Source organism: Tenrec ecaudatus, chromosome 1, assembly GCF_050624435.1.
Source record: "Tenrec ecaudatus isolate mTenEca1 chromosome 1, mTenEca1.hap1, whole genome shotgun sequence".
NCBI lineage: Eukaryota > Metazoa > Chordata > Mammalia > Afrosoricida > Tenrecidae > Tenrec > Tenrec ecaudatus.
Window position 1 is genome coordinate 49,620,081 of NC_134530.1, and position 23,070 is coordinate 49,643,150.

The 23,070-nt window shown below is 48.1% G+C and overlaps 2 protein-coding genes across 5 annotated transcripts in view; both read left to right on the top strand.

The window, feature by feature from the left end:
* The first annotated feature begins 1,146 nt into the window (after positions 1–1,146).
* LIN28A (lin-28 RNA binding posttranscriptional regulator A) lies at positions 1,147–12,713 on the top strand. Its single transcript, XM_075538594.1, has 4 exons — positions 1,147–1,177; positions 1,624–1,805; positions 11,944–12,128; positions 12,497–12,713. Exons 1-4 carry the CDS (start codon positions 1,147–1,149, stop codon positions 12,711–12,713), a joined length of 615 nt encoding a protein of 204 aa, XP_075394709.1.
* A 5,685-nt stretch (positions 12,714–18,398) lies between these two features.
* DHDDS (dehydrodolichyl diphosphate synthase subunit) overlaps positions 18,399–23,070 on the top strand; it is a 32,849-nt gene continuing 28,177 nt past the window's right edge. The window contains exons 1-3 of one of the 4 annotated variants that reach the window (XM_075552775.1): positions 18,399–18,485; positions 18,941–19,053; positions 21,537–21,653. In XM_075552775.1, the coding sequence (XP_075408890.1) occupies positions 18,991–19,053; positions 21,537–21,653 (180 nt within the window). In that variant the 5' untranslated portion in view covers positions 18,399–18,485; positions 18,941–18,990. Of the gene's footprint in view, positions 18,600–18,940; positions 19,054–21,536; positions 21,654–23,070 lie in introns of all 4 variants that reach the window. The other 3 variants (XM_075552786.1, XM_075552767.1, XM_075552783.1) reach the window with 3 other exon arrangements.

Consider the following 23,070-nt stretch of genomic DNA (forward strand, 5'->3'; position numbering starts at 1 on the left):
GATGGTGATTCGGAAACAGGAGGCTCTGGGAACCTGAGTGTCCGGAGTACTGGAGGAAGCGCCTCCTCCCAGCTTCCCACCCAGTCCTGCTCCCAGCTTCGGTGGGGTGGGGGTTGGGGTGGCGGCAGAAGAAGGTGAACACACATCTTTGGGGTCCACTCTGGGGCCCAACTTTAGCTAGTTTTGCCACGAAGGGTTCTTTACTTAGGATCAATCAGGAGCACTTTCGCACATCTAAACGGAAAAAATCTAGGGAAAATTCGGAAAGTCGGAGCCAATCAATTACAGGCCGAGACTGCAGACAAACTGAGAAGTGGCGCCTGGCCAGCCGGACACCCTTTCTGCCCAGTCTCTAGTCCCTGCCTGCTCCACTCCCCAGGTTTCCAGGGTCCCGAACTCCAGGTCTAGCGAAGCCCACGGGGGTGGGGAGTTAGGGCAGGTCAGCGCCAAGCAGCCGGGTCAGCTCAAAGGCCTGAGGGGGAAGAGAGGGGAGGAGCGCTCAGGGGCTGGGGGAGGGGGAGGGCTCATCCATTTCGCCCTTGACAGGTGGTTTGTGTCTCTGATTGGCCAGCACCGCCAAGCTCACACCTCCCTCCCCCAACTCTCTGGAATGTATAATTATCTGCGCGGGGGGTGGGGGTGGTGTGTGTGTGCGCAGTCACGTGGTTTAAAAACTAACACACACACACACACACCCCCAGACCCCCCACCTGTATGCTGCCTGGAGGACCCCCACCGTGTCCTTAAAGTGCAGGACCCCCAAATTCCGGGGTACCCATGACTTGTAGGGCAGGCAAGTCGTTCTCCCGAAGAGTGTATGGGGAGGGGTGTCAAACCTCCAGGTTCTGAGCAGGGACACCCCAGAGGTGTCAGCGACCGGAGCAGTGGGGGGAGGGCTCTGGAGCCGAGGCCGGAGGGAAAGGGAGGGGAAAGGAGAGGGAGGGGAGGGGAGGGGGCTGCCCGCGGGGGGTTGGGTCATTGTCTTTTAGAATTTGGGAGCCTTTGAAAAGCCGTGGGCCCTCCCACCGCTATTGTGCCGGGGAAGATGTAGCAGCCTCTGCTCCAAACCACCTCTTTGCCTCCGGACTTCTCTGGGGCCAGCAGCCGCCCGACCAGGGGCCCGGCCCGCGGGCTCAGCCGAGGACCATGGGCTCCGTGTCCAACCAGCAGTTTGCAGGTTCGAACTTGGAACTTGGCGGGGACACCTTAGGCTGCAGGGGCACCCAGGAAGGGCACCACGTAGAAGGGAACCAGGGAAGTGTCCTCCTGGGCTACCCGGACTACCCCAAGTCGCTGCGGCCTCCAGTTTTTTCAGGAGAACAGTTCTGGACCAAAGTCCCTAGTGTCTCAGCGGCGTGTGCGCCTAGGTTACAAGGGAGGGAGTCGAGTACAGGAGGGGCCTGTTGGCTGGCTGTCCCCGGGCAACGTGTCGTGGGAAGAGAAGCAAAACTTTCGGGGCACCCCTGGTCTCTGTCGGCTTAGGGAGTGCAGGAGGCGGCCGGGACAGGTCTTTTCTCTTGGGTTGCCTGGTGGCCCCGCGCGACACCCGGTGTCTCCTCGTCCGCGTTCTGCCAGGGCCCTCCGATTCTGGGGCCCCCAACTGAGTTCGGTCCTCTTCTCCAGGTGGCTGCGCCAAGGCGGAGGAGTCTCCGGAGGACTCGGCCCGCGCGGTGGAGGAGCCGCAGCTGCTGCACGGGGCCGGCATCTGTAAGTGGTTCAACGTGCGCATGGGGTTCGGCTTCCTGTCCATGACCGCCCGCGCCGGGGTCGCGCTCGACCCCCCGGTGGACGTCTTTGTGCACCAGGTGAGATACCGCTTGTAACTTTGCTGGGGGCGGAGGGTGGGAGGTAGGACTCGGCTGGTGAGTAGAAAGTGGAGAGGCCCCCCCTCGTTGTGTGTGCACCCCGTGGTACCCCGATTCTAAGTGCCTGTAACTAGAGTAGGGCAGGAGTGTGGTGGTGGTCGGGATCAGCGCTTGGTTACCAACACCTCCCCCCACCCCCTTCTGAGAACCCCTCTGGCTCACCACGTGTTACCTCCTTCCCCTGGGAATGGGGCAGAGGATAGGGAGGTGACCCCATGTGGCAGAAACTAAGGTTGTATTGTGCTTGCGGGTGGGGGGAGGGCGAGGGGCCAGCCGGGGACGCACATGCCCGGGCCCAGGCCGGCTCTGAGTGCCCATCTCCTTTCACTAACCTCTAGGGAGCTGGGAGGGCGGGAGCGAGGGAGGGAGGGAAGCCAGTTTCCAGACCCGACCCGCGTGTTTCAGCCCGACTCCATCCCTTTGGACCCCGAGAACCCGGGCCTTGGGGCCGGCTGGACTGGGCAGACCCCTGACGGCCTCAGTTGGGGGCTCTGAAGTCCCTTTGCCGGAACCGTTTCAGGCACAGTTCAGGGACTCTGGGGCTCTTGGTGTCCAGTTTAGAGCGGGGCGAAAGCCCTACGGAGCCCTAGGCCAGAGGGGAGGCCTGAGCCAAACTGAGAGTTAGCCGGCAACCCCAAGTTCTCAGTTAAAGCGGGCAGCGCGGTGGGGGTGAAATTCAGTGTCGCCGAGCAGGGGGTGGAGGGCGGCTGGTCTCTGGCCCTATTCTCCACGGCCTGGCATTTATGGCCCCAGCCAGCTCTTGATTGCTGTCCTGACATTCCTGCCCTCAAGCGTGGACCTTCCTCCCCGCCCCTGGCCTTCCTCACTCCTGGAATATTCTGGAGGCATTTCTGTGGCCCGCGGACACCAGCCACCCCCAACAGCCAATGTAAAAGGAGTTGGCTGCCTGGGCCAATTTCGCCTTGCTAGGTTTGTGGGGCTTGGACTGGGAAAGATTTCGAATTCCAGGCTCTGGAGGTTGACACCCAGGCCGGGCAGGGAGGGGTTACTGCGGGGAGGTTAGCTCTAGGAACCTTGGGGGAGGGGAAAGGAGGATGTAGGGATTAAGGGTTGGAGCCTGAGGGGTGGTATTCTGGAGGGGGAGGGGCGGAGAGGGGAGATGCTGGGTGGACTGGTTGGTGGAGAAGATGGAGTAATCTACCAGCAGGATCACCGGGCAGGGTGGGGGTGAGATGAAGGTGGGATCCAGGCATGGGGTGACCTGCTGGTCAAAGTTGGAGCCCTGGGCTGCTGTGCCTGCAGTGGAAAACTGAAGTACCTCCTTGCTGTTACAAGTAACCCCATTCCACCTCACCCCACTGGATCTGTCCCCCTCCTGGCTCATTTACATATATGAATGATAACCCACAGGAAGTAATTGTGGGAGAAAGAAGGGAATGGGCCTCCTTAGATCTATTAAATCACTTTATTACAGGAACCTGCATTGAATGGCCCTCCTCAGCAGGGTGGCCAGCCTCCCCCACTCCCCTTTATTTGATCACAAAGAGATTAAAATCTCTCCTGGTCTGGAGATGGCCTAGACAGCCTCCCCAATTATGTCAGGCTGGGCTAAGAGAGCCAAACTCCCTTGTCTCTTGTCCTCCCCTCCAAAGACTATTTGAGAAAGGCAGAGGGAAATGCATTCCTCCCATCTTCAGGGGTTCCACTGAAAGAACCCTAAACTCACTGCCATTGTGTGAATGCTGTTCACAGGGACCCTATAGGACAGGGTAGAACTGCCCTTGTGAGTTTGCATCTCTCTCCCCCTCGGAGCTGGCTAGTTTTAAACTGCTGACCTGTTGGATCGTATCGCAGTGCATAACCACTACGCCACCAGGGCTACACCACCGTGAGTTCCAAATCCCAAGGAAGTTTGGGGTGGACAAGCTTAGGAAGAAATGCAATCGGAAAATAGTAGGGATGGCATCACTCATGAGGGAAGGGACAGCAACCGTCTAGCTTAGAGTAGAGCCTGAGCCAAGCTGCTTCAGATGTCTGCCTCTCGAAAAAAAGATGGCAGGAGTGTGCAGTCCGGCGGGAGCAGAGGTGCAGTTTTAAAAATGCCACCCCTTAAAAGAATACAACCATTGATGGGAAATTCCCCGAGCCCCTTAGGACAGGCGCCCTCGCTGCCACTGGACTCTTGGTTACAATCCCGTACTGGAGAAGCCAAACATCTCTGGAAATTTAATGTAGAAGACAAGGGTGGGAGACCTGTGTGTGAGAAAAGTTATCTCAAAATGGAGAGCAGGAAAGAACATTCTTACAAGTCATTCCATTCTTTGCAGTTGCTGGTGGCCACCCCAGAGCTGGGTGGACAAACTGACCATCCTAAGACAACATCTGCCAGGAGAAAAAGGGAGTACGGAAGCCCCCTCTCAGAGGAAAGGGCAGTTTACCAGTTTCTTCTCCCTTCCTAGGTTCGACTGCTTAGGTTCCTGTTTATTACTGTTCTTATGACCCTTCCTAAACATGTGTTGCTCCCCCGCAAGGATGAGCAGACCTAAGAAGATGCCATCTTCATTTACAGCCTCAAAAACCCCCATCAACTAAAGCCTCGTCCAGAAGCCCTTAAGGAAAGAGCTTTCTATAATAAGTTTGCTTACCTGCATATCAGATCTAGAACTCTGCCTGTCTCTAGGATCCAGGGAATTTAAGAATCTTAATTAATTTCTCACACATGTTAAAATGCCCATGAGTTTGGGCTTAACTCTCAAATTCCTGAGCTTTGTAGCATTTATTAATGGGGCGGGGAACGACCACTGAATAACTGTTTTCTCCACTGGTCCCTTCAAACCCAAAGGTTTACATTGGCTTTCAGGCTAACATTTACCAGAAGACTTGGAGGCAAAATAGAAGCCTAAAGTTAACCAAGGACTGAGTTTGGGCTAGCAGAAGAGAATTCCAGGACCAAAGAGGAAGCTGCTCTAAAGCCACGTGACCTGCTGCTTCCCAAAGGGATCCATGAGGAGGGGTGGCTAGAGGGGCCTCAGGCCCAGTTTAGATCAGGATTGGTGGATGGGGCGGGAGGTTGGAATGTAAAGTGACTTCTCACCACCCCCTCCCAGGCCTCTGATTAGCCAACCGATTTGTTAAGTTACCTTTGTATTTCTCAGATCCCCAACCATAGAAATTATTTGGAGAGAGGAACAGGTGACCAGTCATTTTTCTGATAAATACTTTGGGCTGACTAAAGACTGTTGTGGGTTTATAGGGTTGGTGACAAGGGCCAGAATTGGCGTATCAGTTTAGGGTTCGTGTCTGGAGACCCTTTGGAGAATGGAGACTGGAGCCGAATGGCGAAGGAGTGATATTGTCTGCACTGACATGTAGGTGCCACGTGACTGACATGCCCACCCTCTGATAGACTTTAAGTCGCCATGAGTTTGGCGGCCAATCATTCATTATTTTCCTTTTGATTAGAAAAAGAAATTTCAGATTGTGGTTCTCTTGAAATGTTCAAAGAACGTTGGCAGAAAGCTGTATGGGATAATTGGGATATCAGGTAATTTTGGTTCCTTTGGGTGCAACATTGCTTTCTAGAAAATGTCCCAAGTAAAAGGCTGTGTCTCAATTCTGGATCCTTTTCCAGAACCTTCTGCTTGTGATTTGGAAAGCTGGCTTTCCTCAGGGCAAACACTCAGCTTACTGGAATTTCTATTTGGAGGAAATGCCCAGAGCAGACTCTTCCCCTAGCCTTTCTCATTCCTTAGGCCTGACAGACAACCGCATGCGCTTGAGTCTCTGGGATCCTGTGAAAGGAAGGAGCCACACTGGAGAAAACAAACAGAATTTAGTGCATTAGGCTTATTTAAAAGTAGTTTGGCTTAGAGTTTTAAAATTCAGACGAAAAAAGTCCAAGGACAGTAAATGGCATTTCTTAATAGAAGAGCACAAGAACAACTGGGTTTCTACCCTAAAAACAGCAGGATCCTTTTCTTCAGTCCTCCCTAAAGGAGAGTGGGGGCGGAGCTGGTAGAAAGCTCTGCTCTGGTGGAGCCACTTGAATCAGGTCAGTCCCCTTAAAATTTGGCCAGAGGAAAGGAGTTAGGGGCAAGGTTTGTAGTGTGATTCTGCTAACCAGGAAGTTAGACCCTTTTTTAGGGTTCCCTTAGGCTTCCTTTGTGCGGCCTGGTGGGCGAGCAGTGCCATCTAGTGGGGTAGGGCCTGGCGCGCTGGATCTGGGCAGAGTGGGTGGCAGGGTGGGTGGGCTTCCGGTAGCTCTCTAGGCTTAGGGCTTATTGTTCTAGCCATCTCTTTCCTCGCCCTCCCTAGCTCACAATCCATTAAATAAGCTACTTCTGGGAGAACCGGGCAGTTTTCCTAGCCCCTTACCAAACCAGGAATGAAAGTCTAATAAGGTTATGCCATCTAAAAGTTATTGAAATTCAATGGGGTTATTAGACTTAGTTCCATTGTACAGCGATGGCCCAGAAAGCAGGAGCTGAGGTGCTGGGCTAGATGTAGTAACTACCCAGTTCTGCTGCTCACTGGGACCTTCAGCAAGGTGCCTAAATCCAGTAACACCTCCTATAAGGGGCTTAGAGCACCAAACACGTGCTGCCTACAAGCTGACTGACTCCTTGTGATCCTCTGTGAGTGGAGAGCTTGCCCCCACAGGGTAGCTGGCTGTAATCAGATCCAGAGCTCAGATGTAGCTGCCACGTGGTTAACCATTTACCCCAGCAGGGCTCCTCACTAGCATACAGTAAGCTGAGTATCATAAAAAAAAAAACTTGAACAGTTTTAGATTTTTTTTTTCATTTACCCCAAAATGTTTACTTGTAGAACTGAGGAACATTAGGGGAAGACAATACTGGGCTAACTTGTATCCAGAGCAAGTGGGTATGTTGTCACGTTTTTGTGGAAAGAGGAAAGCAAAGCACCTTAACATGGGTGATGTTAGAACCAGAAGGCTGCTTCCCATCATTTTGTAACCAGGATCTGCCCAACTTTCTTAGAAGAAGTTGAGGAAGTCTCGGGTGCCTGTGTGCTTCTCTACTGCACATTCTAAATCGACACCCTCTCCCTTGCCCCCAGAGGTCCCTTTGTCCCTAAACTTCTCAAGGCACTGGGACACCTGGTATTTGGTAGGGTGGTGGGGGAAGGGCAGGCTAGGTGACATAGCTAATGTGGTGGACATTTGTAGGCTGGGCAAATTGTGACAGTTTGGTGTCCTGTCTCCTTGCCCCCACTGGAAATAATTCCGGCTTCTACTTAAATAATTGGACTGAAGGTCCTGTTGACTGGTTCCATTCCAGGAAGGCTAGATCGCGCCAGTCAGGGGGAAAGGAAATGGCTGCTGGCGGTGACTGACAAACCCAGCAAGTTTGTCTGGAAAATGGACTAACCACTTCTTTAACCACGACCCTAACTCCAACCCCCAGGACTGCACCTGGGAGAGGAAGGAAATGCAAATGGATGGTGAATGGCCCAGGGGATGCACAGGAACGCCTCCTCTGGAACTCCAGGAATCTGACCACCAGAACCAACCGGTGTCCACTCTTTGTTTCCTGGGCTGCCAGGCTCTGTAGGGGGATGCACAGTCCGGCCCCTCCCCCCAGGCCTTTTCTTTTGGAGGGGATGGGAAGAGGGGCGGGCCCCTGCTTTGTGTGGCTGGGGTGGGGGTGGGGGTGACAGCAAGAATTTCAGGCGCCTTTCAGATGCTGGCCCTTGGGAGGCTGGCTCTGTGGGGCTGCAGGCTGATTACCTAGCTGATAAGAGAGGAATTCAAACTATGTGTTTGGGAAAGAAAGGGGCCTGGTAGAGGGATGGGGAGACCACCAGGCTAAATCCCTGGCCAGTTTAGTTTGTAAAGCCCCAAACCTGCTCAAGTAGTGGAATGGGTGATCTGGAGAGGACCAGTGGATTTCCTGTTGTAAGCCCCCATTTATTTGTGTGTTTGTCCCGGGCTTACAGAGTCTACATAGAGGAAGATGATGGTGTGTGACTTTTGGGACCCCTTACTGCAGAGTACAATTGCCCCATAGAGGCTTTCCCAAACTCCTTTATTTCCTTTTTACAGGAATCAAAACCAAAAAAAAACAAACTAAAACGTGAGGCTATCAATTCCAACTCACAGTGACCCTGCAGAGCAGAATACAACTGCCCCTGTATTTTCAAATTAGTGACTTTACTGGAGTAGAAAGCTTAGGCTTTTTCTAGAGCAGCAGCTGGTTGTTTTGAACTGCTGCCCTTGGGGTTAGCAGCCTACAAGTAACCAATCCAAGGGGCCACTAGTGGGTCTGAAATCACTTAACCTTTCAGTTTGAAGTCTGAGCTCATCCGGGTGAAAGTATTACCCTGAGTAAATTGGAGCTCAGAGGAGTATTTTTCTAAGTTTCTACAACTTAGTTATAAAACCAATTAGAATTTCCAGTCTCCTGACACTTGGTTCTCACAGTTCGCCTGCCTTGATCTAAGAGGTAGATGATAATTGCTTCTTGGCTGGTTTTATGTGTGCCAGGCGATGTGTTTACTGCTTTTCATGCATTAAAAACCTCACAGCACACCGTGAAATTAGTATTTACTGTTATATAGCTAGGAAGCAGAGGGGACAGACTCTTAGCCACCTGCTGGTACCCACTTATCACTGAACCAATCTACAGATTCAAATCAAATAGATGCTACTGGAATTAGCTGGGTCAAGAAGTGCTCTAACACTTTCAGTTACCTGTTCAGCTCATTAGGAGCCAAGTCAAATCCGACAGTAAATTGAGGGGGGTTATTGTGCAGAAAGAGGAAGGAAAGTTACTACCTTCACCTTTCAGACTTTTTCCCCCCTGTTTCAAAGATTCTTAATAAAGTGGAAATGTTAGGGCAGGGAGTCCTCACGCTCTCCCATGTCCTGTGAAAAGACCATGACCTTTAAACTATTCTGTGTGGGGGACAGGCACACAAATTATAATGTTAAGACAGGAAACATTTGGTAAACACTTCAACTTTACAAACAAAAACGACGGCCATCCGGCTGATTGGGTCTCATAGTCCGTCTGTTTGAGATAGCTTCAGAAACCCACAAGGGCAATTCTACACTGTCCTGCTGGACCACGATGAGACAGAATTGACCCAATGACAATTTTCGGTGTATTTTTAAGAGAGGTCACCAGACTGACCTGCCTCTAGGTGGGTGCAAGGCAAGTACCTTTCTGAAAGGCGGATTGATTCCAAGCCACCATGCCACCCAGAGACTCCATTAATTCTGTGAAATCATCATTTCTTCAGCCTGGATTTGTCTTGCTCCACAGCCGGGGATTTTTGCCGTTTACCTCAAAGGAAGTTTGTCCTTCACAGTCCCATCGCAATTAAAACAAAGCTGAAAATGACCTAGACACTCAACTGGTTAAACAGGCTATGGCTTCCCCTAAAGATCCATGTTCAACCAATCTCCTCAACTAAATCCCCAGGATAGAACACTAGTGCTCATTAGTCTGCCCTTTCCTGTCATGTCCCTCAGGACAAGGCTAGGTACCCCGTGGTCAGTTTACTTCTCAAAGCACCCGTTCTTTACGATGTTACTGCTGTAACAGTCAATTCTCACTCAACGACCCTCTCAGACGGTAGAATATCTCCTGTGGGTTTCTGAGACTACTTCTGCCAGGAGTAGAAAGTCAATGTATTATCACCACTACGGCACCAAGGCTTGAGTCCATCCTTATCTCGACATACAAAAACCACTAAAGAACATGTCCCAGCAGAGATGGGGAAAGAGAGATGCCAGGCCACATGGAGATCTTCAGGAAGAAAGACGTCAAAGCTGAAGGACCATGGCCTAAGGGGAGATTTTGGTTTAAGGGTTAAAGATTATCCAGGGATTCACCTGTCCTCCTTGGCTCCAGAAAGTCTAGTCCATGGGGATTTAAATTTTGCTTTGTCTTGTTACATACACACCCCTTACGAGGTAAAAACAAAGCCCTATAAGTCCCATTAAACCAAGGCCTCAAACCTAGTAGCCAAGTCCCAGGAAGCATTTTCTGCAGCTTCCGTTTTTGGAGGGGCCGTGGTGGTAAATATATCTATTACACGGCTTTTGCTATTCCAACTTTTCATGGGTATACAACTTAAATCAATTGGCTATGCAACCCTACCCTAATCGATACATGTTTCCCATCACCATTAATAAAGATTGGTCTCCATATATTTGTATTTTCTTAACTTTTTATATACATGTGGCCATATAATTGTCCTTTTGTGATGAATGTCTTTAGCTCTTAGCTGAGATTATCACGTGTCCCAAGACTTAAATTGCTTTTGGTGTCTTAGTATTTCAGTCGTACTTTGTTGGTCCACTCCTGTTCATGGGCGTTTGGTTCAGTTGTGATACTGTTAATAGTGTTGCAATGAACCTTGGTGGATATATAACTCTGCATCTCCACTTTCAAGGCTTTGGGGTATGAAACTGGGAGTAGAACTGCTGAGTCATAGGCCAAGTTTAGGCTCCTAAGGAACTGCCATCCTGTTTTCCACAGTTGTCTGAACTATTGAATTCCCCCTGGAGATTAAGAAGGGTTCCATTTTCTCAAACATTCCAGTTTTTCCTTCTTAGCTGACATGTGATTTTCTGGGAGTTGGGGGTACAATTCCAAGTTTGAAGGGCGTTTAAGGGGTTCCAGTCATGTCTATTAACATCCTGGTCTTTTTGAAATATTTATTTTTTGAATGCTCTGTATTTTTCTCCTGCGTTGTCCAGGCCCTTAGACTTACCAGAGCAGACTAGTGTTATTACAAGATTATATAGTAGTATCATAAGCATTGTTTTTAACTGTACCTCCCAGTGTCTGTCTTTGCCTTAGTCATGATGTGACTACTCCTCCCGTTTTGTCTTTCCTTTGACTCAAGTTAATTTAAAGTATTTAATATATTAAAACCATTTAATTGTTTGGGATGTTGAATGAGGTATCAGTAAGAGTTTAAAAATAAAAAGATTTACCGGGTCTCCATGAAGTGAATCAATTCAAGGGCAGTGGGTTTTGAGTACCTAGTTAGTGACTTTCCTCTTTGCTAAGCATGCAGAATGGTCTTGTACAATATTTGCCCTTTGGGATTTACTGATTTAATTCAGCATAATATTCGCTAGGTATTTTTGTGGTGTAAGATGTGTCAAGAGTTCCCTGCCATTCTTTACGATTGTGTAGTAGTAGTGTGGATGTACCATGGAACCAAGTCGGGAGGTTCTGCTTCGATTTGCATTTCTGGCTGAGAATCTTCTTGTTTGGCTGCCATTTGAATGTCCTCTTTGGTAAAATGTCTATGCAAGTTCTTTGCCTGTTTCATGATAAGGTTATTCTATTGTGACTATTTTCCTTACTGAATTACTATGTTTTTACCAATCTGATACCTACCTGTCTTTTGACAGTTTTTCTTAGGACTTAGTACTGAATTTCCTGCAATGTTTGATAACAATCAGACTTTACTTTAAAGTGGCATAAAGAATTTTTCTCAGTAGCACTTAATGACTTAGAAGAAGTTTATCACCCTGCATATAACCATTACCCAGATTCCCAGATTTCTCATTATGGTCCTTAGCCTTATTTTTCTGTATGACATTTTAAATAAACTAAGTTAAATGCATAAGTGCCCAAAAAACATAAGTGCCTTTGTCCCTACATAAATTATATCAGTACATTCTTTAGTCCATCTATAAGTATATGAAAAACCAGGCCTATGGTCCTGGGGTTGATTCCCAATTCTATCTATGCCGGGCAATAAACTTTACCTGATTGTGGTTTGTGGAAGACATAAAACTAAATGAAGTAGTTTATTTGAAAGAATTCTGTTTAATGCTTTTGAATTCTATAATTTAATATTAGTTGATATTTTATACTTGTGTCTAGAAATTTTCCTCATTTCCTATTCTACTCAACTTCAAGCAAATGTAGCTTCCCCCGCCTCCAAGAGAAGACATTTGTTCATCTCATCATCATTGTCCCTCTAGGCTGTAATGTGGATTCCATGTTGTCCGGTGACACAGACACAATTTCCTTTGTGAAAATACAAATAGTGCTCTTCCTGCCTCATCAGAGTATGGTTTTTGTTTGATCATGGAGACTAGTAAAATATGCCCTGTTCCTTTCCCCAGAGTAAGCTGCACATGGAGGGCTTCCGGAGCCTAAAGGAGGGAGAGGCTGTGGAGTTCACCTTTAAGAAGTCTGCTAAGGGCCTGGAGTCCATCCGGGTCACCGGACCTGGTGGGGTGTTCTGTCTGGGGAGCGAGAGGCGACCGAAGGGGAAGAACACGCAGAAGCGCAGGTCAAAGGGAGACAGGTAAGGCTGGAGGACAGCTTGTGTGGTTGCGTGGGGACATGCTGAGGGTGAGGAGAATTCTCAGTAAGGAGAATAAGTGAAGTCTCTAATTGGAGTCAATGGCTTCTATGCTTGACATCTTGATATTTTTTTAAGTTGGTTTGACTCTGAAGAGATCATCTAAAGTCTAGATTTTAGAAAGGATCTGAGATAACCGAGTGATATTCTTCCTTTTACGTGGGGGTGGGGTGGGATTGGAACCCAGGAAGGCGTATTTTGAGTCTGAAATGTGCAGTCTGGCAACCGAAGATACCGCACACCTGGGTCACCTGGGTCCCACATAGTCTAGACGAGGCTTTCTTTCACCTTACCTTTTTGCTTTCCATCAGGTGCTACAACTGTGGGGGTCTAGACCATCATGCCAAGGAATGCAAGCTGCCACCCCAGCCTAAGAAGTGTCACTTCTGCCAAAGCATCAGCCATATGGTAGCCTCTTGTCCACTGAAGGCCCAGCAGGCCCCCAGCTCACAGGGAAAGCCAACTTACTTTCGGGAGGAAGAAGAAGAGCTTCCCAGCCCTGCCCTGCTCCCAGAGGCCCAGAATTGAGCCACCGGGTCAGGAGCTACCCTTTTGCTATCAGGAAGTTTCAAGGAGCAGGCATCAATCGGCAGAGTGGAGAAAGTGGGATAGGGTGGGTAGGGGGCAGCTGGCACTGCCATACGTCTCATGCTGGGGCCCTTTGGGTGGGAAGGAGTGACGCAAAGGAAGCCCCACTAAACTTTATCCAAATGCAAGGGAGGGCTTTTAGGAGAAATCCCCCAGGTCTGCCTGCTTTATCTGAGGCTCCACCCCCAGAATCCCTGGATTTTGACAGTGACCAGGATGGGGATGTTTTCCTTTTTAAGATGGTCGCGACCAAAAGCCAGTCCCTTCTGCAGGAGCGAATCTCTGGTGTAGGGCAGGCTTTCCCCGCATCTTCTCTCCTTATTACCCACTCTTGGGACAAGGTTCTTCAAACCGCCCGAGCTGTAGGTTGGGATGACAGACAGGTGAAAGGGAGGGGGGTGGTCGGGGGACAGCTGTAGACCTGCTGCTCCTAGGCTCATTTCCACCTCATTCTGGGCCAGTATGGTTTTATTTATTTGCTCCCTTGAGTAACTGCACCTTGGGTTCCACTTTCTCCAGAATGCCAACTGCACTAGCTGTGTGCGAATGACGTATCTTGTGCATTTTAACTTTTTTTTCCTTAATATAAATATTCTGGGTTTGTATTTTTGTATATGTTAATCTTAAGGTCCTCGTTCCTGCACTGTGTTCTCAGGTACACGAGCAATCTCAGGGATATGCTGGCGGCAGCTCCAGGTCTGCACGGCAGGAATACTTGTTGTTGTTGTTTGATTGCCTGCAACAACTACTATTCGGAATGTACAGTCTATTGAACTACCTCATGTTTGCCAATCAGAGCTGGCTTTTCTGCCATAGTGTCCTCTTGAAGCCCCTCCACCTTGGAAACAATGTGCCATGGGAGACTGGGTTTGTATTGGGTGCCCCCCTGTTTCCATCTCCTGCCACTGAAAGACTGGGAAATCATGCCGACAGGAAGGGGGTGCAGGGAGGTTGGGAGAGTCTAGGCCAGGTGAAAGGCTCAGAGAGTAAGTCAAGGTTAGGTGAGCGTTGTCTATTTTACAAATTTTATCCTAGGGCACAGGACTCCACACACCAGATCCATCCTTTACTTGATCAGGCTAGGTCTTCCATGCACACTGGGGGTGGGGGTTGGGTGGAAGTGTGCGTGAAAATCTGAGTTGGTGGCACAGGTTTTAAGAACGATACCCATCCTGTGCTGCCCAGGGAAGGCTTAAATGAAGCAAGGGCTAACACCCTTGGCCTTTAAACTCCAGACTTTTCCGGCTTGGCTTCCAGAGAGATCCAAGCAGGGGCTTCTTTGCGGTGCCCAAAGCCAGAGTCCTGACCTGCTGCCCTAGTAGATCCACTTCACGGTAGCAAAGGAGCAACCTGTGAGACCACAGCAGACCTGCCTCACTGTGGGGCAAATGCAATAGAATGCAGTGGGTGATGTATGTCTGCTCCTGCGTTCTTGGCTCCCCTCAATGCTGCCCTCTCTAGTTATTGTATTTGGCTGGGTTTTTAGAACTTCACAAGTTGCTGATTTGGTGGTTGCTAGGTGGCCTAGTTTGTGTAAATAACATGTTGGTCTTTCTCCGTGTTCTCTTGGGATTTTTATTGTTTACAAACTTCTTTTGTACCGAAAGAAAAATAGCCAAAGCATCTTGGGCAGGAGGCTCTGCACCAGGCAAAGGGGTCTGAAACCAGCGTGGGGACCCTCCTGTTGGAGGACATCTTGAGGACGCATCCTTTCCTTGGTGTTTCCCCTCCTCTTTCCAATCAGATCATCTGCCCTAAAAACAAGCTTCTGTCCTACCATACCTCCTCCTCAGGTCTCGCACCCTCACCCACAAACCTCTAGAGACACATTGAATTCTGTGTCTCCACAACGTCATGTTTTCCTTTAAAAAACCCGAAGAGGCTGGGAACAGTTGATCCCCATTCCCACCCTTCTGACTCAAGACCAGTTCTTACTAGTTGTTTGATCAGCGGTTCACATCCTGTGGGTCGTGACCCCCTTTGGGGGGGGTGTCAAACGACGCTTTCACAGCGCTCGTCTGATTCATAACAGTAGCAAAATTACAGTTATGAACCAGCAACAAAAATAATTTTATAGTTGGGGTCACAACATGAGGAGGACCTGTTAAAGGGTCGCGGCATGAGGAAGGCTGAGAACCACTGTGTTAGATGGACCAAAGCTACTCTCCAATCACAGGCTCATAGGGTAGAGAGACACAACGGGGGGCTTTCATGGAGAAAATGGGGTGGGAGGACCAAGAAAGGGAAAATGAATGTATTTCTAAATCACTCAGGAACTTTTTACAGGTGCAAGAAACTCAGGTCGAAGTGGCCACAAGATTGTTTTCATAGGTGACGGACGAATGTAACTCCATGTTTACTGCTAGAAACCAAAGCTTTGTGTAAAATCTTGAATTTATGGGGAGGGAGGGAGGGAGGGAGGGGGGGAAAGTATATGCTTGTCTGTTCTTTCCCTGATCCTTCACCTCACTCCTGAACTGCAGGAGGCGGAGCCCCCTTGGGCTTCGGTGAGCCTTCCAGTCACTGGGGTGTGTGGGATGCTTGCTTTCGCTGTAGCTTGACTTCCTTTCCCTGTATTGTAACACAGGCTGATTCCTTTTGCCTTCCCCTCTCTTTTTCCCTGGGAAAATACAATGAATAAAGACTTATTGGTACTTGAACCTGTGTCCTCTTGTCAGATGTTCAGGGTGCTTTTTCCCCTTCCCTTACAACTAACTTGGATGGGTGGGATGGGGATGGGGGGGGTGCGGCTCCTTTGAGTCTTCTGTTCTGCCACTGTTTGACTGAACACTGACAGTTTCGCCCTTAACCCCTCGTTACAGTGGAGTTTCCAGTTCAGACCTTTCTTTCCCTTGGACACTGCCACATTCAAGAGGGCATTCGGAGTTTGGCAGGTATGAGAATGGGGTCACCTGTGCCACCAGCTTCCATGAAAAGTTGGGGCAAAGGTTTGGGCAGAAGAACTTAAAACTTTGTTCCGTACTCAAGCCCCTTTGCAATTATTAAGACCCTGTCCCACCCCAGAGAGGGAAAGATCAACTGAACTGGGGAAACTTGAGGGCACTGGTCAGTTGTAAGTCCTTGTCGTTTTGCCAGCCCAAGATCCACATCGTATTTTTAAGCATTTAGCTCCCCCTAAAGGAAGGATTTTTAAAAGGAAACTTTGGCAGCTTGGAGGCAGGCCAAGAATTACACAAAAGTACAAAAACATGGTTTAAAACTTAGAATGACAGGAGCGTTGCCAGGACAGAACGAAGGAGTTCACATAGGTAAACAACCGGCCATCTAGCTCCAGCAACAAAGCACACAGGAGAGAAGCATGCCAGTGTGTGTGATCAGTTATCAGGCTTCAAAGAACAAAAGATATCTGTGTGCTCACCTCCCTGATACTATCGCTGAAGATAAAGCGGGTGCATAAGCAAATGTGAAGAAAGCTGATGGCGCCTGGCTATCAAAAGTCTGGGGTTCTACGGGCTTGAAGGTAAACAAGCGGCCATGTAGCTCAGAAGCAACAAAGCCCACATGGGAAAGCACACCAGCCTGCGCCATCACGAGGTGTCAAAGGGATCAGTTATTAAGCATCAAAGAACAAAAATATCTAAGGGGGAGTGCAGATTGGGAACCCAAGACCCATCTGTAGACAACTGGACATGCCCTTACTGAAGGGTCACAGGGAGGAGACAAGCCAGCCAGGGTGCAGTGTAGCAATGATGAAACACAACTTTCCTCTAGTTCTCAAATGCTTCCTCTCCCCACTATCATCCCAATTCTACTTTACAATCTGGCTAGACCAGAAATTGAACACTGGTACAGATTGGAACTGTGAACAGGGAATCCAGGACAGATGAACCCCTCAGGACCAGTGGTGATACTGGGAAGGTGGGGTATAAAGAGGGTACCTATTACAAGAATCTACATGTAACCTCCTCCCAGGAAGACGGACAACTGGAAAGTGGGTGAAGGGAGACATTGCACAGGGTAAAATATGACAAAATAGTAAACTATCAATTATCAAGGGTCCCTAAGGGAGGGGAACTGGAGGGAGTGAAAAAAATGAGTTGAAAGGACTCAAGCAGAAAAATGTTTTGAGAATGATGGCAACAAATGTGCTAGACATAATGGATGTATGGATTGTGATAAGAGTTGTACGCACCCCCAATAAAATGATTTTAAAACGTTCACATACCCACACCTGTGCTTTTTGGTCCCTTCACTAATTGTACCAAAAAAAAAACAACCCCACATTTGCCTACTACTGGGCTCTAGTAAATAATGTTTGCAAAATTGAAGTACATTTACTAGGCCAAAACTACGCCCCAAACTGGAAAACTCTTATTCTTGGGTGGATTACACCAACGTTCCATAGTAACAGGAACTAGTGGGTTATGCATTATCAGTGCAATTACCTCTCCCCTGCCATTCCCTTCATTGGATTTGGCAATCTAAAGGATCTTTGAAATTATAAACTTCTGTTCTAAAATAGTTTCATACTTTGAACAAAAAATAGGTCACATCAGATTATGTATTTACAAGTGTAAAAGCTTTGCCCCTCTCCCTTTTAGTTTGAATTTTGAGAAAATAGAGCTAATTTCATTGAGTCAAGGCTTCAATTTCCTAACATTTTAAATAATAATATGTGGTACAAATCTACTGTCCTTGTTATCACTAAAAAATGAAACACCAAACCCACCACCTGGATGACTGGAACTCATAGCGACATAGTGTAAGACTTAGCCTTTGGGTTTCTGGGCCTGTGAATGTTCCAGTGTCTAGTTGTTTCAGCTGCTGACTTGAGGTGGGCTTCCCAACTGCTACTGGGGGTTGTGTGACTTTGTTATTGCCGAAATTATTCGCATAGCAAACCTCATTTTGGCCTTCTTGGGGTTTTTTTTGTTGTTTTTTTGTAACCTGTGAGAGTAGGTTCCAAATGGCCGATGCCATCCAGTGAGCCTGTGTCAACAACCATGTAAGGACAAGGTGACCTGCCTTTGGGCTTTCTGCAGCAGTAAAGTTAGTGTGCTCTTGGTCGGGGCATTTGCTGTCCTTGTGATTAGCAGTCCAATGCTAACCACTATGCCTCTAGGGCCCCCCCACCCCCAGTGGGTCTGGGACCCCGTTTATCTGGGTTTCTGAGAGTAGCACAATATGGGCTGAAGATTAAATAGGAACATGCACTTCATCCCAAACAATTAAGTCCGAACTAAAAACAGTAAAAATGAAGTACTGTGAGTTTAAATAATAATAACAACGATAAAGTTAAAATAAGGCTTCCCGAGGCCAGCGAGGCAGCCGGGCTTTCTCAGCAGTCCTAAACTGCTGTCACGGAGAAGGACGCTTTCGAGTTGGAAACTCTTGACTTGGGGCACATGCCCGTCAGCCTAGACCCCTGCAGCCCCTCAACTTGAGCGAGTGCGGCCAGCGAGCTCCCAATCCCACCGCCCGCGCGGCCTCCGCCTCCTCCGACCCAGTGCGCAGCACGTGGCCTCCGGCTCCACCGCCGCTCCGGAGGCGCCCGGCTCCCGCCCCGCCCCGCCCCCCGGAGCGTGCGCGGCCCCGCCCCCGACGTCGCCGCGCCCCCGCCGGCTCGCATGCGCAGAGCAGGGCTCCGCCCACCAGCTCCGGAAGCGACGTGTCCCCGCGCTCAACGATGACGTAGTCTCCCCGGGCCACGTCAGGACAGTGTGGAGCCGCTGAAGCCAGTCCGGCGCTGAGGCAGGTGACTGGGCGAGAAGAAGGCAACTGGAGAGAAATCGAGGGGCCAGCGGAAGGGACAGTCAGTGAGAGAGACGCTGAAGTAGGAGATCAGCAGGGGTGACAGCTGAAGGCGTTAGTAACTGGGAGCGCAGATGGGAACAGGGCTTGGGGGAAATGGAGAAGGGAAAGGCGGGGTGTGAGCAAGCTGTGGGCAGTACGACATGACGGGAAATCAACTTAGTTTTTCGGAAGAATGCATATCCTGATGAAAAGAGGATGGGAACAAGGGCCCCCAAACCGGGGGAACCAAGGAAAGAACATGCCCTCGAAGCCCCTTAGGTTGATACCGCTTTGGGTCCGTCCCGAAAAAGTACAGGCTGCACCTCTTTGGGCTCTATGCTCACCGTGGCCCAGGTGAGTCTTCGAATCTCTTACAATTAATGATGACTTCTTATTTTCCGTGTTTATCTAAGATTACGTGCCTGGTGCCATTCTTGGGAGCCCTCCATCCAGAGCAAGAACCATGTCATGGATCAAGGAAGGAAAGCTGTCACTTTGGGAGCGTTTCTGTGCCAACATCATAAAGGTGAGCAACAGCCCACCTGTAGCTTGGCCATTGATAATATTGTGTCCAAACCATTATTAAGTTGAACAATCCATGACACTGAGTCGAATTAAGCAAGAAACTTTAAAATTATAGAATTGCCTAGTGACTTGCAAGTCTATGTTTCTAGCAGATTAATTGTCTTGACATTTTCCCAGCCGGAATCCTAGGATCTCCTAATACTGTTCTACTTCTCTTTGTTGAGCAGCAGACTATTAAGCCTTCCTTGTAGAGAACTTGAATCCATTCTTCTTAATACTGCCCTCTTGACTTAAGAATGATGTGACCATGAGTTCTGGTTAAGAGTTTGAGCTCAGGAGTCAAACAATCGTGAGTGAATGTCTTCTGTCAAATTAAAGGATTATTATAAGGATTAAATGTAATTTAATTACGTGTAAAGTACTTAGTATAGTGTCTACCAGTTCTTGAAAATCTTCTTTTTAATTACTATTCATGTTGAAGCTATATTTCAGCCCTTGGCAAGCCACGGTCACTCTTTTTGCACACACTACATTCCCCTCAGAACTTCCTTCAGCTTTCTCTCTGGGAATCACAACACTGGTAAACCTTTTGCCCACAGCAAGAGATTTTATTTGATTGCAAGGCCAGTCAGTTTGGTTTTGTCTGCCAGCCACAGCTGCCAAGCTTAACAGTGAATTTATCAGTCAGTAGCCTTACACACACATCACCCCGCACCCCACCATCACCACCACCCCCAAGTGATCTCCAACAGATGGAAATGAAAGTGTCTCCCCAGGGAACCACTGCAGTCATGTGAATAAGAAGCTGCATGACGTGATTGGATTTTTTTTTTTTTAATGCTCCTTATGGGGAGTAAAAGAAAATGCTGGAACGGTACCTGGGAAAGCAACAGGTAAAGAGCCTTTCCAGGTAAGGGAGCATAGATTAAGGAGTGGAGAAGACATCTAGCCTAAGGCCAAGGGAGAATCAGCCAAAGGCTGATCTGTGAGGCAGAGGTGACATGCCTCCACCCTCCAACCTTTTTATCAATCCTGACACCAGCTTCTCCTCTGGATTCAATAATCGGTGTCAATGACTATATAGAACTCACAGATCATACAGTTATTAGGTTAATTTGGAAAGTTCAGGTGCAGTGACACTTCCCATACAACTTTCTCATCAGGATGGCTTCTCCTCAGCTGTGCTTCATGTAGGTTCCTAAGGGGCCCTGGACCCTTCAGCCTGGCTTCTGCTTTGCTTAGACAAGTTTTACTTTGCTCTTTCAGCTCTGATGAGAAGCTCCCAGGGGCACTGAGGGGGCCTTGGCCATGGCCTGAGGGTGCTCCACTTTAGCTCATAGGCTGGGATGCCCACGGTGCTTTCTTGTGCCAGGCTCCTGGGTCTGTTGCTTTCCCCCCTGCTGGTCTCTGGCGTTACAGTGTGCTCTTTCCATTTCCTCTGGATGAGGAGTGCTCACAGCAGGGATACCAGGTCCAAAAAACATGCTCTACTCTTGGCTCTTTCTTGGTGGTTGTGAGGTTGCCCTTTCTGCCTCTGGGGTGACTCATTTTATACCTAGTGGGATGATAGCATTTATCAGTCTCTTCATTAGGACTCTGTATACCTAATTTGCCTAGTCCGTCCCACCCTCAGAAGTGTACCATGTACCTACTTATTTTGTTAGCGAGCTATCCCTTCTGGTGAGCTACAAGTACCTAATTTATGTAGTCTCACCCGCCATTTGACAGAAGTTGCAAAAACAAGGGCCACCTGGAGCACTTCACAGCACAGCAAGTCCATTTTCCCTGCAGGAGACAATCTGAGGCTGCTCCAAGCCTCAAATGTCTTTCGTTTGTTTGTTTGCTTTGAAATGGCTCTTGACATTAAAATTATTTATATAAAATTATGGCTGTTGTCTTCTCTTGAAAAATCTCGAGAGATTCAACAATATTGCCAATCTCTCGTGCCCCCCCCACCCCCAATGCCATGTCCTGTGTTGAAGTGATTAGAGCTTAGAAGTGGGTTCCTTCGAGTGGGCAGACACCATCTCGTTTTACCATAGCCATCAGGCTCTTTCTGGCGCCTCTTGGTTGGACTACTGCTCCAAGGTGGTGGCTAATAGCACAGGGCTGACCGTTGAGCCCCGGAAACACCTAGTTTGAAACCCCATTCTGTCTTTTCAGAGCTTTCTCACATGTGCAAGACCTCTCGGCCTTGGTTTTCCTTTTTCCCCAACTGTAAAATGAAGTGAATATTATTCGTTATTATGTGATGAAATGACATGAAACGTTGAAAGCATAGTGCTTGACATGCAGGACATGCTCGGTAAACACATGAATAAATAAAAGTGCTTAATTTGTTGAGCTAAATACGCAAAATATCCGAATGTCTTCCTTAGGGTTTTCATAAAGAGCCCAAGTTGGAGCTGCTTAGGGACTAGGGTTCCCCTTTAGCCCTGAAGAATGTGTGATTTGTCATTTATCATTGGTCTTCTTCCTTCACAGGCAGGCCCACTGCCCAAACACATTGCATTTATAATGGATGGAAACCGTCGCTATGCCAAGAAGTGCCAGGTGGAACGGCAGGAGGGCCATTCACAAGGCTTCAATAAGATGGCTGAGGTGGGTTTGGGGGCAGAACCCAAGGGGAAAAGTCTGGAGAATTGGTTTTAACTAGAAAACCATCCCCTGATTACCGTGCTGTGGCTTTGAGAGTGTTTTCAAAGCTGTTTGGTTTGGTTCAGTTTTCAGCATGCTCGCTGTTAGTCTCACGGTGATATTACCAAAAATTATTACCTGATAAATCATCAGAATATTACAAATTAGCCCCAAATTGACACCTCTTGCCACCCTAATGAAACAATCATTTAATTTTTTTTCTATGTCTCATCTTACTTAGTTCTTCTGACATACTCCATAGGACTTTTGTCATTCATAAAATTATATATTGTTTTGAAAACCTGTCACTTGACATTTTGGCAAGTTTTCTTTTAGGTAGACAAAACTCTTAATTCTAATTTTTTATTTTAGTAACAGGACACTCAGCATATGGAGTTGACTTGTGATATTTAGCTGCTCCAATCTTATTGAACATTATAAGTCAACGTACATAGTGGTACTATTGAATAAGCTTCTAGATGTGAGATCTCAGAGCATCAGCTGGAGGACTCCCCATCTTGGTTTGCTTAAGGCGGAAGGGTTTCTCAGGAAGCAGGGTCCTCAGAACTGAAACTTGCAAAATGTCAGGCAAACTGGGAGAAGCCAATCTCCCGTAAGCAATGGTCATGAGTATTTTATGGCTTTGGTGTGTATTGCAAAAAAAAAAAAAAAAATTTGTATCGCAAATTAAGAAATATTAAGAGTGGTATATACTGATCTTTGTGGAAAAGTAAATTTAAGAAGAATGGAAATATAGTTTATAGTCTACCTGATCCCAGCTTCCTGGCACAAGGATGGGACCTAATGCTGGGACAATGGTGTTTACTTTTTTATTTTTCTTTTGCTTGACGTGAGTGGCTGTGGGGTCATCTCCAGCCTTTTGTAAAGGTTTTTAGGTTTGTTGATTCTATCCTTGTTCATAACTGAGTAAGTAGCTTTCTCTACTGCTTAATAGCTCTGCCATTTCCTGCTATGACCTGCAGCAAATTATCTAGCTTCCCTTCTGCCTTAGTTTCTTCCCCTATAAAATGAGGATTGTGCTGTTCTACCTCAGGAGATTATTTCAGGATAAAACAAAATAGCACATCAGGAACATTGAAGCTGCTGCTGTTGGAGGCAGAGAGTTCCGATCCAGATGTGCCATTCGAGTGACAGCTTCTCACAGGCAGGTTTTCTAAGGTGGACATGGGTTTGTTTGTGCTTTTGGTAAGGGATTAGAAAGGCAGATCTGCACATTCCTTCTCCTCTCTGAATGTCTTCCGTCCTCTGTCCCTTCCAGCCAGCCGCCCATCTCAACATTGTTACTCAAGTCCACCTCCATTTCCACCTTAGGTAGGGATTCTGGATTGGAGCAGCCTCAAGAGCTGAGTTTAAGTATAAG

Excerpts from the sequence above, each read along its gene's own strand:
- LIN28A (XM_075538594.1), top strand. The coding sequence starts at position 1,147 with ATGGGCTCCGTGTCCAACCAGCAGTTTGCAG. Across the intron at positions 1,806-11,943 it reads TGGACGTCTTTGTGCACCAG|AGTAAGCTGCACATGGAGGG; the intron begins GTGAGATACCGC and ends TCCTTTCCCCAG. Across the intron at positions 12,129-12,496 it reads CGCAGGTCAAAGGGAGACAG|GTGCTACAACTGTGGGGGTC; the intron begins GTAAGGCTGGAG and ends GCTTTCCATCAG.